General features: G+C 38.6%; 1 protein-coding gene across 2 annotated transcripts in view; it reads left to right on the forward strand.

Annotated features, from left to right (window-relative positions):
- The window catches only part of CSMD1 (CUB and Sushi multiple domains 1), a 1,056,650-nt gene that overhangs the window by 320,022 nt on the left and 722,365 nt on the right, over positions 1 to 14,263 (forward strand). For both annotated transcript variants that reach the window (XM_039715657.1, XM_039715658.1), the window contains exon 3: positions 6,438 to 6,550. In XM_039715657.1, coding sequence (XP_039571591.1) covers positions 6,438 to 6,550 — 113 coding nt within the window. The remainder of the gene's footprint in view (positions 1 to 6,437; positions 6,551 to 14,263) is intronic.

The raw sequence follows: 14,263 nt of genomic DNA on the forward strand, positions 1-14,263 counted from the left end.
AGCAGCCAGTGCTCTGGGAACTGCTCTTTTCCCATGTGGTCCCGCAAGGCTAGAGCCACTGGAACCCACTGGTGGCCTCACCTTTGCCAGCAGCTACACCCCCTGAAGCCCCTGGCCCACCTCCCATGCCTGGGAGCTGCCATCTCTTCAGTTCCCCTCCCAGCTGTGCATTGGTTTGGCACAGACAGGTGCGAAACCAATGTTTAGGGACTCACTGAACTGTGGTCACAGGCTGCTGTGCACCATCAGGGCTTCCCACAGCAGATGTGGACCTTTGGCTCTTTGGTGGCACCTAGAGAAACCAACTGCTTTTCCTTGAGGCAAAATACATCAAAAACATTCATCTTGTAGCATATTTCTACTTATTGAATGAACTTGGTGAGTTTGGATAATAAGGAACCTTCCTTTATGTCCTAGGGTGACTTTATGATGCTGATTTGTATCCCCATTCATCTATTTAGCCCTGAAATAAGTTTTGCATCTTTAAGACTGATTTCAAGAGCAAAGTGGGGAAGAGAAATGTGGAGTTTTCAGAAACTGCACTCACTTTTCCACATTCCTGTTCCTGGACTGTGTCATCTGCAGCACGGAGGCAGTGGGAGAGAGCTCTCCTTTGCTTTTTGGTTAGTTTTTAGCTAGGTAAGGCAGAGAAATTCCCTGGACTCTGTTTTTATTTTTTTTTTTTTTCTGGAACTGTTCTAACCTGCACTGGACTGAAAACCCAGAACACCAGGAGCCCACACCTGTGGCTCACTAGGGCCCAGGACATGGCATTTTCCAGTGCAGGAGGGACTGATAAGAGACTGAGTGAGTCAAGTTACACCCCAAGACAAGAACTTTCTGAATTAGCCATCTCTTCAGAACAGTGAGAAGTTTAATTTTTATAATATTATTCATTTCTTATGCTTGTGAATACTTTGCTCATTAAATAAATTGTTTTTTCCAATATTTTCCAAGGAAATCTTTTCCCAAGCCAAGTGGGAAAGGGGCCACTTGAATCTGCTTTCTAGTGGGACACTTTTTGGAGTTTCCTCCTAAATTTGCCCTAAACCATGACACTCTACTAGCAAAATATTAATGTTATACTTCCTGCAATTTATTTTTAGTTAAACTAGAACAATTTACTGTCTTTATCTTCCATTTTTCTGTGACTTAAAGAAAAAATTTGAATCTGGGGGCAGTGTGACTAAAAAGAAATTAAATATGTATTTAACTTCTGAGATGGAAAATCAATTATAAATTATGGATCTTGTACTAATCTTATAGTAGCTTGGCATGGCTGAGCAGGGCATGGCTGAGCCACGGCTGGGGTGGGGGCACCTCAGGAAACACATGTGAGAAAGGAGAGAAAACACCAGAGAGAAGGGGGAAAACAAGTGAGAGAAAGAGCTGTGAGACCTCCAAGGTGTGGGAAGGAGGGGGAGCAGGTGCCACAGGCACCAGAGCAGAGGTTCTCCTGCGGCCTCTGGAAGAGGCCATGGTGGAGCAACAGGAGGATGTTTCGTGAAGAAATCACAGCCTATGGAAAGCCCAGGCTGGAGCAAGGTAAAACTGAGAGATGGCAAAAGCTGCAGAGCAGCTGTGGATGAGCCCCAGCCCCGTTCCCTACACTGGCTAAGGGAAGAGGTGGAAGAGTTGGGAAGGAAGGAATAAAGTTGAGCCTGGGGAGAAATTAATCTTTGTTTCTCAGAGTCCAAACATATTTTAATTGGTAATAAAATAAACTAATTTTTCCCAAGTCAAATCTATCTGGCTCACGACAATAATTAGCAATTTACCTCCTTGTCTGTGATCTCCTGACCAAGGAACATTTCTGACTTATTTTCTCCTTCGCTTCTGTTGATAAGGGTTAGTGAGTGCCATGGTGTGACACTGGCCAAATGCCAGGCACCCGTGGAAGTCCTTTGCTTACCCTCTCCTGCTACCTCTTTGAGCAGAGGAGAGGGGAAAAAATGAAGGGCTCATGAGTTGAGATAAGGATTGGGAGAAAAAAAGGGAGGGGAAGGTTCAAATTTAAAGGTACTCTCCTGCTACCTCTTTGAGCAGAGGAGAGGGGAAAAAAATGAAGGGCTCATGAGTTGAGATAAGGATTGGGAGGAAAAAAGGGAGGGGCAGATTCAAATTTAAAGGTACAAAGTAAATTTGTTATTAACAGAGTCAGAGGAGGATAATGAGAATTAAAAAAAGCCTTTAAAACACCTCCCCCTCCCCACCTCAATCCCTCCCTTCTTCCCACTGACAGGGCAGGGAGAGAGGGTGTGGTGGCTTTGGTCTGTTCATCAGTCAAGATCTTCTGCTCGCCCCAGGAGAGAAGTCTTTTTTTTGTTATGGTGTAGTTTTCTGTTATGCTGTGGGGTCCCTCCCATGGGCAAACAGTCATCCCAAAACTGTTCTGGCATGGGTCACTCATTCATGGGGTGCAGTCTTTTAAAGACAGGCTGCTCTAGTTTGGAAGCAAGGGCCCTCTCTCCCTATTCAGCTCTCCCACTAGACAACAGCTTTCTCTGACATCCACCCCCTCTGGCATGAGCACTTTTCCTACAGGCTGCAAGTGGATTTTTGCATTTTCTGTGGACTTTATGCATTACATAGGAACAGTTTGTTTTACCATAATCCTCATTATGGCTTGAGGAAGCATTTTGGCTCCAATGCTTGAAATAGGTTCTCCCGCTCCTTTTTTCCCCACTGACCTCAGCGTTGCCATGTTGTTTTCCTTCACATGTCTTCACTTCCTTCTCTTCTCTGACCAGAAGATAAACTGCTACTTGTTCATAAGTTCCACTGATTTAAAGATTTTTGCAAAATCTCACAGAGTCGAGAAGTCAATGTTGTCTAAGTTCTGTATCAGGGAATCACTCGTCATGCTTCTGCTGCTGACCAGGCAGTCCTGCCACCATTGCATGGTGGTGCTGGCATTATTTTACACCTCTCTTGGTGCTGGGCGCCGGGAAGGGGAAGCTGCCACACTGCCACCCCTGCCCTTTCACCTGCAGAGCAGCTGGCTACAAGTGGCCAGGCAGGCAAGAGATAGAAGTACCTGGGTAGTCTTCTGATTTTTTCTATGAAAGACTTTTCTGTAAACGTTTTTTTTTTGGATTAGTACAATTTAAAGATCTTGATAAAATACATTTCATGTTGACATACTTGAAGTTTCCTCACATATTTGCCTTTTCCTACAGTTACAACTCACCCCAGAAGATGAGGGTAACCCAGTTTCTTATTAATAGAAACCTTGGGGGAGGTTAGAGTTAAGCAAAACTGAATGACTGGTGTTTATATGTGTAGGGTTTGTTTTAGAGCAATTGCGTTGCAAAGGGAGGCAGGTGTGTAGCCCTTTTGGTTGTTATTATCTTTAGTAACATAGTGTAAAAGCATAAAATAAACACTTTAGACAAATCTATACAGAAAAGAGAGAAGGAGAGGGTAAGAGTAGAAAGATACCACTGCCCATGGCTCCAGCAATGAGACTTGATTGTCCGTGTCTTGGTCAGAGTCGTGGTTGCCATCTTGGTCTGTTGCAGGTGGGGGAAGCCCATGAGGCAGGAGCTCAGTGAGTTAACTTCAGTTTTAGGTTGAAAGCCCAGGTACCACCCCTGGGGTTGGCATTTTTACACTGTAGCAGCACCAATGGTCTTTCACAGTTGTCTGGTGAAAGCCCCCAGAACTGAGTCTGGGCACATTTCTGGAATCACGGGTTTACAACACCTTCCAAGATATTGCATCTCATGTCAGCATGGTTGGGCCAGTTTTGCCCCATCTGAAGGGATGAATACCTTCAGACCTACGTATGAACATCCCCTGCAAATGTAAATTTCCCATGCCTTCCTCAGGGAAGGTAGATAGGGGGCAGTTTTAGAACTGAGCCAGTTGTGGAACAGGAGGACATTAACGGTAAAGAGCACTGCCCTGCCTCTGCAGGGTCTGCTTCTTACCTGCCTTCTTCCTTACCTGGCTCAAAACCTGGCACACATATAACTCCTTGTCCCCCTTGGGTGGGTGGGTGTGCAAACCTGGCCTGGCAAAGCACTCTGCTGCCTCCACAAATGGCAGGAATGTTTCAAGTCATTAACCATTAACATTCCAGTCTCTCACACCTATAAGTCTGCAAAGCCTTTAAGTGCACTGACTTAGGGTATAAAGGAATCTATTTGTCTTCCTTTAATTTGAATTGCAATGTCAGCCTAAAGAATGATCTTCTGGTATTTCAAGGCGGATGCTGTAGAAAAAAGTACATTTGGCTCCTGAGAATCCATATTGTAGGAGTGACTCTTAGAATCAAAGCGGTTTGGGGGTAGAAATCGTACCAAGAACTCAGGATATCCACTCACAGCTAAATTCATTTATATGAACCAAATCCAGACCAAGTGAAGAAAACAGGAATGAGGAAGCAAAGCTTTGTAGTTCTGCACTGATACAGTTTTTGGGGTTTTTTTTGTCTTTTTATTGTGGGATCCTTATTTAGTTCTCCCATGCAGTGTGAAATGTTGAGGCTAGCTGCTTCTGACTCAAGCTGATTTTCCTTTCTTCCACTACAATGCATGCTAGTTTCCTGTAATTAGCAAGAAATGTTAGATGCAGGAAATACTTGTAGTGCTATCCAAAAAAACTCCAAAGCCCTTCCCTTGAAACAAGAACTCTTTGAATCACTTCTCAAAGAAGAGGGAGACATATAAGTAAGATCAGAGAATACATACCTAAGTTAAATATGAACTGTCAGAGAGTACACTCCAGATGTAGGGCAGAAGAGATAACTACTCTAATTTATTAAATAGAACAAGAGGCACATTTCCCTAAAAACTGCAATGTCTAGCGAAGGTGAGAGAACATACAAAAGCATGAACATAAGATGTGGCAAGCCTTATGGTAGTTCTGCAGTTTGAAGACTGAGGGGAAAATCAACCTGGTTATTTCTGGAATTGGAGTAAATGAGGTGGAAAAGAATAGGAATATTAGGTTGACAAGTACACAGAAGGTAAAAAGATTAGAGCAAGCAGCTAATTACCATATGGGAGAAAATGTTCTTTAAAATGAAAGGAAGAATTTGTAGAAAGCTTTTTGCTGACTTATGTTGCCTTGACTGTATGCCTTTATCTTTATTTAAAGCTCTTGCTTTGATCTCTGACTCTTCTATTTGTTTTCCAAAGCTCAAAATTGGCAGGAGATGGGGAACCACCTGACTGGCACAACTGAAGCATGGAGTTCCTCCTATGTGTTTTTATATATGAAAGAGATCATTAATAAACCTAATTTTGCAAAGAACATTTACTTTGGTGACAGTTCTCTATTAGTATATTGCTTACAGTTATTTCTCTTCTGTAATTCTGGATACCAATTAATGAACTATAACTTAATTGTACCATAAATTTCAAGGGTAAGATTTTTTTTTTCTTCTTCTTCATTTTTGGTTTGGGTTTTTTTTTTTTTTTTTTTTTTAAGACAATGAATTGTCTTAACCACGTAGGTCTTAAACAAAGGCGCTTTTTTTGGTGGTTTTTTTTTGTGTTTGTTTATTTGGGCTTTTTAATGATCTGATTTGACGTCTAAGAAGCTCTTTCAGGGTGAAGTTTGAACAAAAGCCGGTTTTCTGGCAGGGTTGTCCTATACATACTCAATCACATATCCCTATTGCATGATACAGAAATTAACAAGTGATCAGCTAAGCCACCAGTGTAGTTTTGTTTTTGTGGGACAGTAATAGTGTTACTTATGAGAAAATAATTAAAAAACCATCTCACTAGTACCAGCCAGGTCTAACAAATTGTGTTTAGTGATGTTTCAATAAAGGATCTAAACATTTTTCTTAATCAATTTTACCCTCAAAAACATCCAGATTTTGGGAAATTGTCTTATAAGCAATATTGCAATGCAATTATAGCTTATCCAAATTCCATTTTCTATATAAAGATCAGACTACTAGTAAGAGGGGAAATGTAAGGTAATTTTTTCTGAAGCTCTTAAATGGAAGTGTGGTGGTTTGTTTGTTTTCTAGTCAATTAATGTTTATCACACTGAGCATGTGACATCCATAGTTTTCTGAAGCAGCACCTGGAGGATAGACAAGATAGTCTAAGCTATGTCAAATCATAGGAGATATCTCTGAGTCAAGACCTGAGTATCTACTTTTAGGTGTCCTAAATTTACCTGTCTTCATTTTAAAATCAGTCCTAACACATACACACAAAAGTCTTCAGTAGATACAAACAGGTCTTTCTTTCATTGTTTTCTGGAGAGAACATAGATGTGTTAACATAGGAGAGTTTTAAGGTCAAGGACGTGTTTGAAATTTTTCAGTGAACATTTAGAGATGCACCAGAGTAAAGCCCATAATGTGTTTGCAGTTCAGATGTAAAAACATGATAAAAGCATAATGCTCATCACATCTACTGATGGGCTTTATTATGAAAAGTATTAGTAATTTGTGCCTTTTTATTGCACAGGTTATCTGGATTTCAGCTTCCATCATCTATTGTGAGCACAGGATCTATCCTCACCCTCTGTTTCACCACAGATTTTGCTGTCAGTGCCCAAGGCTTCAAGGCTATCTATGAAGGTAAGAACTCCTCTTACTGGGTGTTCTCTGTACTTAATATGTGTTTTTCATGTTGAAATATGATGTTTCAATTTAGTTTGGGATTTGAGTAATCGGCTGGTATTGCATTAACTGTGGGGTTTATTTTATAGCATATTTAAAATGCTACTTTATCATGGACATAGTTTTGAATTTTAAATTTAATTTAAACTGATTCTACATTTTCTGATGGGATTTTAAAATGAAATTTGTCAGGTCTCCAAAGCTGGATTCGGAGACGGATTCATTTAAATGGTTTTCTTATTATTTCCTAAATGATTTTTTCTTTGGAAGCATCTTTAGGCAACGTCTAACTTAAGGGGTGTAATGATAAAAATGAGAGGAGATATGGATCCTAAATGGTTTTGAAAATGAATCACTAATCTTCTTGTTGTGGAAAATTAAAAAGATGACAGCAAAAATAGATGTATAAATAAAATTAAAAACAAAAAAGCAGTTGAAACTTACTCTGTGGAAGGTGATAGACTGCAGTGAAGACTCAGTTCTTGTTAGAAATAAGGCCAAGCATTCCTTGTGTCTACCAAGAATTTTACTTATTAAACTGGAATGATACCTTTTGTACAGCTCAAAGTATTAAGGAAATTATTTTATGAGAACTACAGCCTTCGTTGGGGAAAGTTAACAGGTACAGTGATATTAAGTTGCTTGCTGGATGTTTTATAAGGGTGTTTTGGGTGTAATTCAGGAGTGTTTTCAAACTGATTGTGTGGTGTTGCTTTGGTTGTTTTGGGATTCTATGTGTGTTTGGATTTTTTACAGGTTTTTTAAAAATTTATTTATAGAAAATGCAGGGTTTCTAATACTTAAAGTTGTAGAAGGCTCCTTTTCTGATTCCTTCTCAAACTCCAGGTTATTTTTTCTATGGTTTCATAGATCTAATCCTTGTCTGATAGTGTTTCTTCTGAAAAATTTACCCACAAAAAGTGCCTGAAATGTGTTTATGATGCAGTTGATGTGGAACTGAATATAGAAAGTAGTATGGTTTGATGGTAGGTCTTTACTAGGAGAAGAATTTGCAAGTGTGTAAATCCATTACATTGATCACCACTTTAGAGAAAGTCACAGTACCTTAGAGACCACAGGTACCTACCTTCAGATGCTTGGTGTGCTTTGATCATGTTTTTCTAGGCCTGTTGAAGCTTTACCTTCCTTTCTTGACAGTGACAAAATCTATTCCCTATTGAGATATATCTTTCTTTCATATCTCATTAATGTTTGAAATTATAGTGTCTTTTTAAGTCTCTTCTTGAATTCAATATGCATATTGAGGGGATTACATAGGTGTAAAAGACAGGGGCAAAGGAGGTGTCATGAGTAGCTCAAACTTCTTTGTTTTGAGTTTTTCCCTTTGTGTGGGTAGCTCACAGAATGTCTCTCCTTGGTGGCTATTCCCCACTTCCTTTGTCCCTAAAAGCCCCAGTACCTGGTAAGTCAGCTAATCAGTCGAGTCGCTTATTTTTTAACTAACATGGGGGCTGTGAGAAGACTAAGTTTCATTGCCCTAGGTAAATTGAAAAGGAACATCAGAAATCATGAACACACCAGGAACTGTTATTGTTGCCTCAATAGGAAGCTGCTTTCTACGCACCTCTATTATTCTCTTCTCTGAAATGCATGCAACAGCATATTTCATCCTTTTATGCAATCTGAGCAGTTTGTTTTTCGTATTGAAGAGCACAGTGAAAAAGGCTAAAGGACATCTCTTGACTGTCAACTTAGGAACACATGCATGGAGCTACAGGCTGTAATATAATGACACTTCCTGCTGGCCTACTTTCTTGTAAAAATCCCAGCAGGAAGAGCTGTAATTAACAGTGACAGACACACCACTTTCTGGTTAAACAACACTGCCCCCTTTCAGATTTAGGGCTGTAAACCTGGCATTGTCAACGAACTTTAAATTGATGTCAAAATGTGGCATCCAGCTCTGAAAAAAGTGGTGAATGTCACTCAAGTGACAGCATTTCAGTCTAGAGACAGGCAGTGGCTACTGATCGTTCTAGAAGGAATTGTAGCAGTGAAGGGTTAGGTGTTTTTTTGTGAAGACTTGGAGTGATTCTGCTGCAACAGCCAGCTGATTTGCCCCATAGTTTACGAACTTCCATAACTGTTCCTTAGACAGTTTTTAATAGTGACAGCTTCTGGCTTTTGTGTCATATGTGATTTTAAGAAAAGTGTTCAGTTCCTCTAGGACAGGGGAATATTCAGTCCCGAATATTCAGACCGGATATTACCAGTCAGTAGAGGTTTTTATAATCTCTCTGCCAGCTACCCATCCCTGACTAGTTTGCCTTTCTTAACTCTATGTCTATCCCTGGTTTTGGCCAGCTCTTTCATTCTTCTCTTGAGTATGTGAATTACTCAAGTAAGGGGAGCAGGGGAGCATTGAAGTGCTACTGAATGCTGCTGCCAGCTGAGAGTTTGGATATTATGGGTTCAGGATGCAGAGTTTTAAAAACTCAGTAGGGCACTAGACCAGGAAACAAGGCAAGTGAACCACTTCAGTGGTGATTGAATGGCCTCTGAAGTTATACCCATACTTGGTATCCCTAGCAGAGAGAGAACATCACATCCTCATCCCTGGACTAAGATTCTGACCTGTGTCCTTTACTTAGTATATTCTTAATTTATGACCTCAGTTCCTGTGCAGCAATGACATAACTGGATCCTTTGTGTTTTTAAAATGTAGAAATAAGGATGAAATAGTGAAATCATGTCATGGCACTGTAAGCCTTGGATATTGGTGGTATTTACATGACTTAGCCTGGTGTCAACCATACACCATGTGGATATTAACATTAACTAAACCAGATTGTTTGTGGCAGCAGACCTGAGAGTTTAATGACACTGATATAGATGGGCAGTTACTGAATTCCTAGGCTGAAATCTAGGCTTCTTTACTGGATCATTCTTTCACCAGATTTATATGTGTTTGATATTTTTAATAATGCTTTATTTTTTCTCTGTGATCATATCAGCTCTCTAAGTTCTGGTACTGGTGGAAACTTGAACTGTTCTTATTTTCTTGAAATAAAATTATCTGTGGAAGTCTCAAACACTCGCTTATATCAAAAAGAACTATGAACTTCAGAAGTAGTAAGTTTAGTTTATAACATCAGTCAGCTTAAAATGTTAAATGATTTATTGACCATTACAATCAATGTTTCATATATAAACATAATTTTTTAGCAGTGGAATTGGAGAATTGAGGGATAGCTCCTCTTTCTGTAATATGTGTTTTTATTTTTTTATAATTGCAGTGAAATCTAAGGCAATAGGTTTAGGCTTTACAGGGACTGAAGAAGGAGAAAATGAGGTACTTGAACTTGTGCAATTTTGCTTAATTCCCCAGTTAAACCAGTTTAATTCCTACCTTTCTAGAATGAAGTTAACAAGCCATTCTTTAAAAAGGTGCTCTGAGGGCTACATACAGAATTAAAAAAACAAAAAAACAAACAAACAAACAAAAAAACACACCCAAACCAGTATTGCTGTATCATTGTAGTAGTTTACTTTGGCAAGTCAGAAGTATTCCTCCCATTCAGAAAGCTTGTTTATGTTTGTCAATAGAGACAAATGCTCTTTAAATTACATCAGTATCTGAACTGCTATGCATATTTATAATTTGATGGTCTTTCTAGTATTAAAGTACCATGGCCTGCTATTCAGAGAATCCAGCTCTCAAGTGGAAAAATATTAGCGAATGTACAAAACTCATTTCACAGTGTGTTCCCAGTCATCAACATAAGATAAAACTTCATGGGGTTTAGCTTGTATTTAGATACACTGGTGTCTGTTACTACACATTAAGATGCCTTCTAAAGCTGACAATGCTTGGTTCATTTTAAGGAGGTTTTTTTGGTTTGTTTGTTTTGTTTTCTTTAGGGCTTTGTTTTTGGTTTGATTTTTTGTGTGTGTGTGGGTATATGTGTTTGTCTTTGTTGTTTCTAACCATATTTTATAATATAGAATTGGTGAACAGTGTTTAAACAACATGCCAGATGTACTGGACTTGGTGTTTGTTCATTGCTTTCCTTGACCTCTGTTCTATGGCAGCAGCTGTTCCTTGCCAGACAAGAAAGCTGGAAGAAAGTCCTTCTGTTCTACTTGCCCACAGGCCATATTTCCTTTTTTTCTTTTGTTCTTTGATTTCTCAAAGCTTTCTGCTCACACCCAGCATTAACATTTATACTGTCAGTCACCTCATTCTCCCTTATGCACTTTCCCAAAGCTTCTTTTTAAATCCCTTTTGACATCAACAGTAGAAAGTGGTGATGCACTTCCATGGTGTATAGCCTTTGAAGAAATTTTCTGGTTTTTTTTCACCTCTTGCAGGTCTTGTTGTTCTTGAGTATCTGTTATATGGTAGGAGATTGTTTTGTTTTGGTTGGTTTCTGTTTTGTATTTGTTTTTCTTTGTTTGGTTTGATTTTTTTGTTGTTGTTGTGTTAGGGGTTTTTTTTAATGGTTCAATACTTTTGGCTATGTAAAATAAAAAATTGAAAACAAAAATCCCCTACCAACTTAGTATGATTCTGTGAGTTTGCCAAGATAATTTTCTCAACATTGTGACTTTTTCCAGTTAACATGGACCCCAGTGAAGATAATGGACTTCTGGACTCAAGCTAATGTTTTTTTGGGTTTTGCTTGTTTCCCTCCATCAAGTACCAGAATACCTTTTCTGCACTCAATTTTAAGAGTAAAATTTTGGTCATTTGGTCAGTGCTTGAACTGCTTCCTACTTGCTGTCCATGAGTCTGGTTAATGGCTGTGTAGTTCTCTTCACAAACTGTGATGCAATGATGAGAGTAGTTACTCTCTGGAAATGGATGAATAATCCAATGAATAATCTGAAGTAAATATTTCAAGTTCTCAGTAGGAAGTTAAATTGGCAAGAAAATACCAACTTTATGCAACTTGCATGCATAATGATTCCCTGTTATTCAGTGTGAGATGAGTAGTCTCCTGAATCTTCAACTATTGGCAGTTAATCTCTGTGGTTTAGTCATGGGTGCTCTTTTATCTATTAGACAATATTTAATTTTCATAGAATCATAGAAGATTGGAAGAAATTGTAAAAATCATCTATCTAAAAACCCCACCACCACCATGGGAAGGGGATCCTTCCATTAGCAGATTCAATCATTGGAACAATTTTGATTATTCCAGTGATGTGAAACTGTGAATGACTTGTGAACATCAGTGGAATAGTATATCCAGCTCAGAAAAGCTCCGAAAGATTCTAATGAGTATCTAACGATGAAATCAAGAGTTAAGCAGTTTGTTCTATATTCTCTGGTGTGGGTTTTGGGAGGGATTTTTTGTCACTCTCAAACCTGTCAATATTTTCTATTCTGCTGTGGTTTTTGGAGAAAGAAGCAGTGTAAATTCTATGAGTTTAATGTTTTTAAATGTTAAAGGCACAAACTGCCTTTTTCTTAGTTTTTCTTTGTAAGAAAACTTAACTAACATTAATGCTGTAGTAAAAGCTGCTGCTGTTGTAAATGTAATATTGGCAGGTTTTTTTCTGTTAGTGTAATTTACCATAAGACCTTTTAATAGGCTTATATATTTCTATTTTTAGTTAAATAATTCTTGCTATTTTGGTAGTCTGTTCGTTTCAAACTGAGATGTTTGTTGAACCTTTTATCAATATGTGTTGGTAGATGCACATGAGGAAATAAACCAAAAGCTTTAAATAGTTAAAGCAGAGACTGAAAAAGGACCTTTTTTAAGGCTGAAATTTGTACTTGTACCTGTCTGGAGTAGAAATTATTGTTTTCTGAAAATGAATTTGGGTATAGATTTCCTTTGTCAACTGCAGTCCTTACAAAGGAAAATGTTTGGGTCTTTTTTTCTTTCTTAAGCAACTTTTCTTTAAAATAACATATTTTTGTAATGATATCATATGACTGACTGTTAATGACGACATACAAGAAAGAAATAGTAATGCAGTTTAAAAAACCCCTGATATTTCATGTGTCACACCATGCCATAAGTAGTAGCAGCAAAATCTCAGGGCAGAAGGGGTCTAGCAGGGCTGTAAGCCTGTTCTTCAAGACCTCTGCCACCTCATTTAAAATATCAATGATTTAGATATGAAAAGATTTTTAACAATATCAAATAAAGGAAATTATTTTTAATTCTACATAAATTCAGAAAACTTCTGGAAAATGAAATGCTGTGTTTGTGAGGAGAGACAAGTAAAATATTCTGCTTGTGTTGTGAAGTGTATCAATGGATTAAAGAAATGAAATTCCTTTCACTTAAACGTTGAATTTCAGCAATATTCAAAGGACAAGGAGTAGGAAATCTGGAATGCTATTTAATTAAAAACAAGGGAAGAAATTTCCCAATAAGAAGTTCCAGGAAATTCTTTCCTAGAAAAAAAAGACACTGTACTGAAAATTGTGACAGAATTGTCACAACTGAATTGTCTAAAAAATTAAATTAAATGTTGTAGTTCTCATTATCAACCTGTGAATTTTGTATCTAAAAGAAGAATGACCTTTTACGTTATGTTATGACCATTATGTTAGTCAATTGGTAAGGTGTGTCAGCTGTGTTCTGCTTTCCAGCTTTCACACAGGCTCAATCCTTAATGCAGCTCAATCCTTTCTTTCCAGCTCAATCCTTAATGCAGGAAAGGCATCCATCCTGTGGCTGGTAGCCCTTGCAAAAGTAATTACATGTTTTAAGATAAGTTCTTGGAACTGTCTTTTTGGCTGCCTCTGATTCTGGAAAGGATTATTTTGTGCCTTCTTGTGACTTATTGATCCATGTAAGAGCTACTTTGATTTTTGTCCTTGGTACATAAATCTGTAACAAACACCCTGTTGGTGGTTCATACTTTGTAATGACTTAGTGGACTTGTAGCCTCCCTCCACAAAATTCTTATTTCTGCTACTATTTGAGATCACAAACCCAAAAGGAAAATGTTTTGATAAAAGTGGGCTTACCAGAGAGAAGTATTAAAGAATTGGTCCTCTGCTGCTATGAGGTGCCAGTCCTGAACCAGAACAGCATGCTCTATCATGGAAAACAGAAGTGGAAAGTGTAGTAACAGGATTGCTTCTCTTTCTGTGTAGCCTAAAGAACTTACTGTAGTGGTTTCATACCCCTGCTGCATCCTGAGAGATCATCATCCCAACTGTGCTGATATTAATATCCTGTTTCATGATCTTTCTTGTCTGTCTTCATATTTGTATGACTAATGTTAACTTGTGAAAAAACACTTCAAGAGTTTTTTCAAATGTCACAATTATCTAAGTGCAGTCATTGCCACATCTGAATGAGTATTAAGGTTATTGTTGTGATTTAGCCCCAGGGGGCAGATGAGCACCAGGCAGCCTCTGGCTCACCAGCCCCACAGTGGAATGCAGCAGAGAATTAGAAGGGTAAAAGTGAAAAAAATGAGTGGGTTGAGATAAAGACAGTTTAATAGTTAAAGCAAAACCTGCATGTGCAAGCAAAACAAAGTAAGGATTTCATTCACTGCTTCCTATTAGCAGGCAGGTGTTCAGATATCTCCACAAAAGCAGATCTCCATCATGTCAGTGGTTTCTGGGGAAGACAAATGCCATCTCTCCAAACATCCCTGAGCAATGGCAGCCCTAGCCAGACTCCAACCCTGCCCATTTGATTGCTGAGCACGACACCAAATGGTATAGAATAA

Source organism: Passer montanus, unplaced genomic scaffold, assembly GCF_014805655.1.
Source record: "Passer montanus isolate IOZ18808 unplaced genomic scaffold, ASM1480565v1 scaffold34, whole genome shotgun sequence".
NCBI lineage: Eukaryota > Metazoa > Chordata > Aves > Passeriformes > Passeridae > Passer > Passer montanus.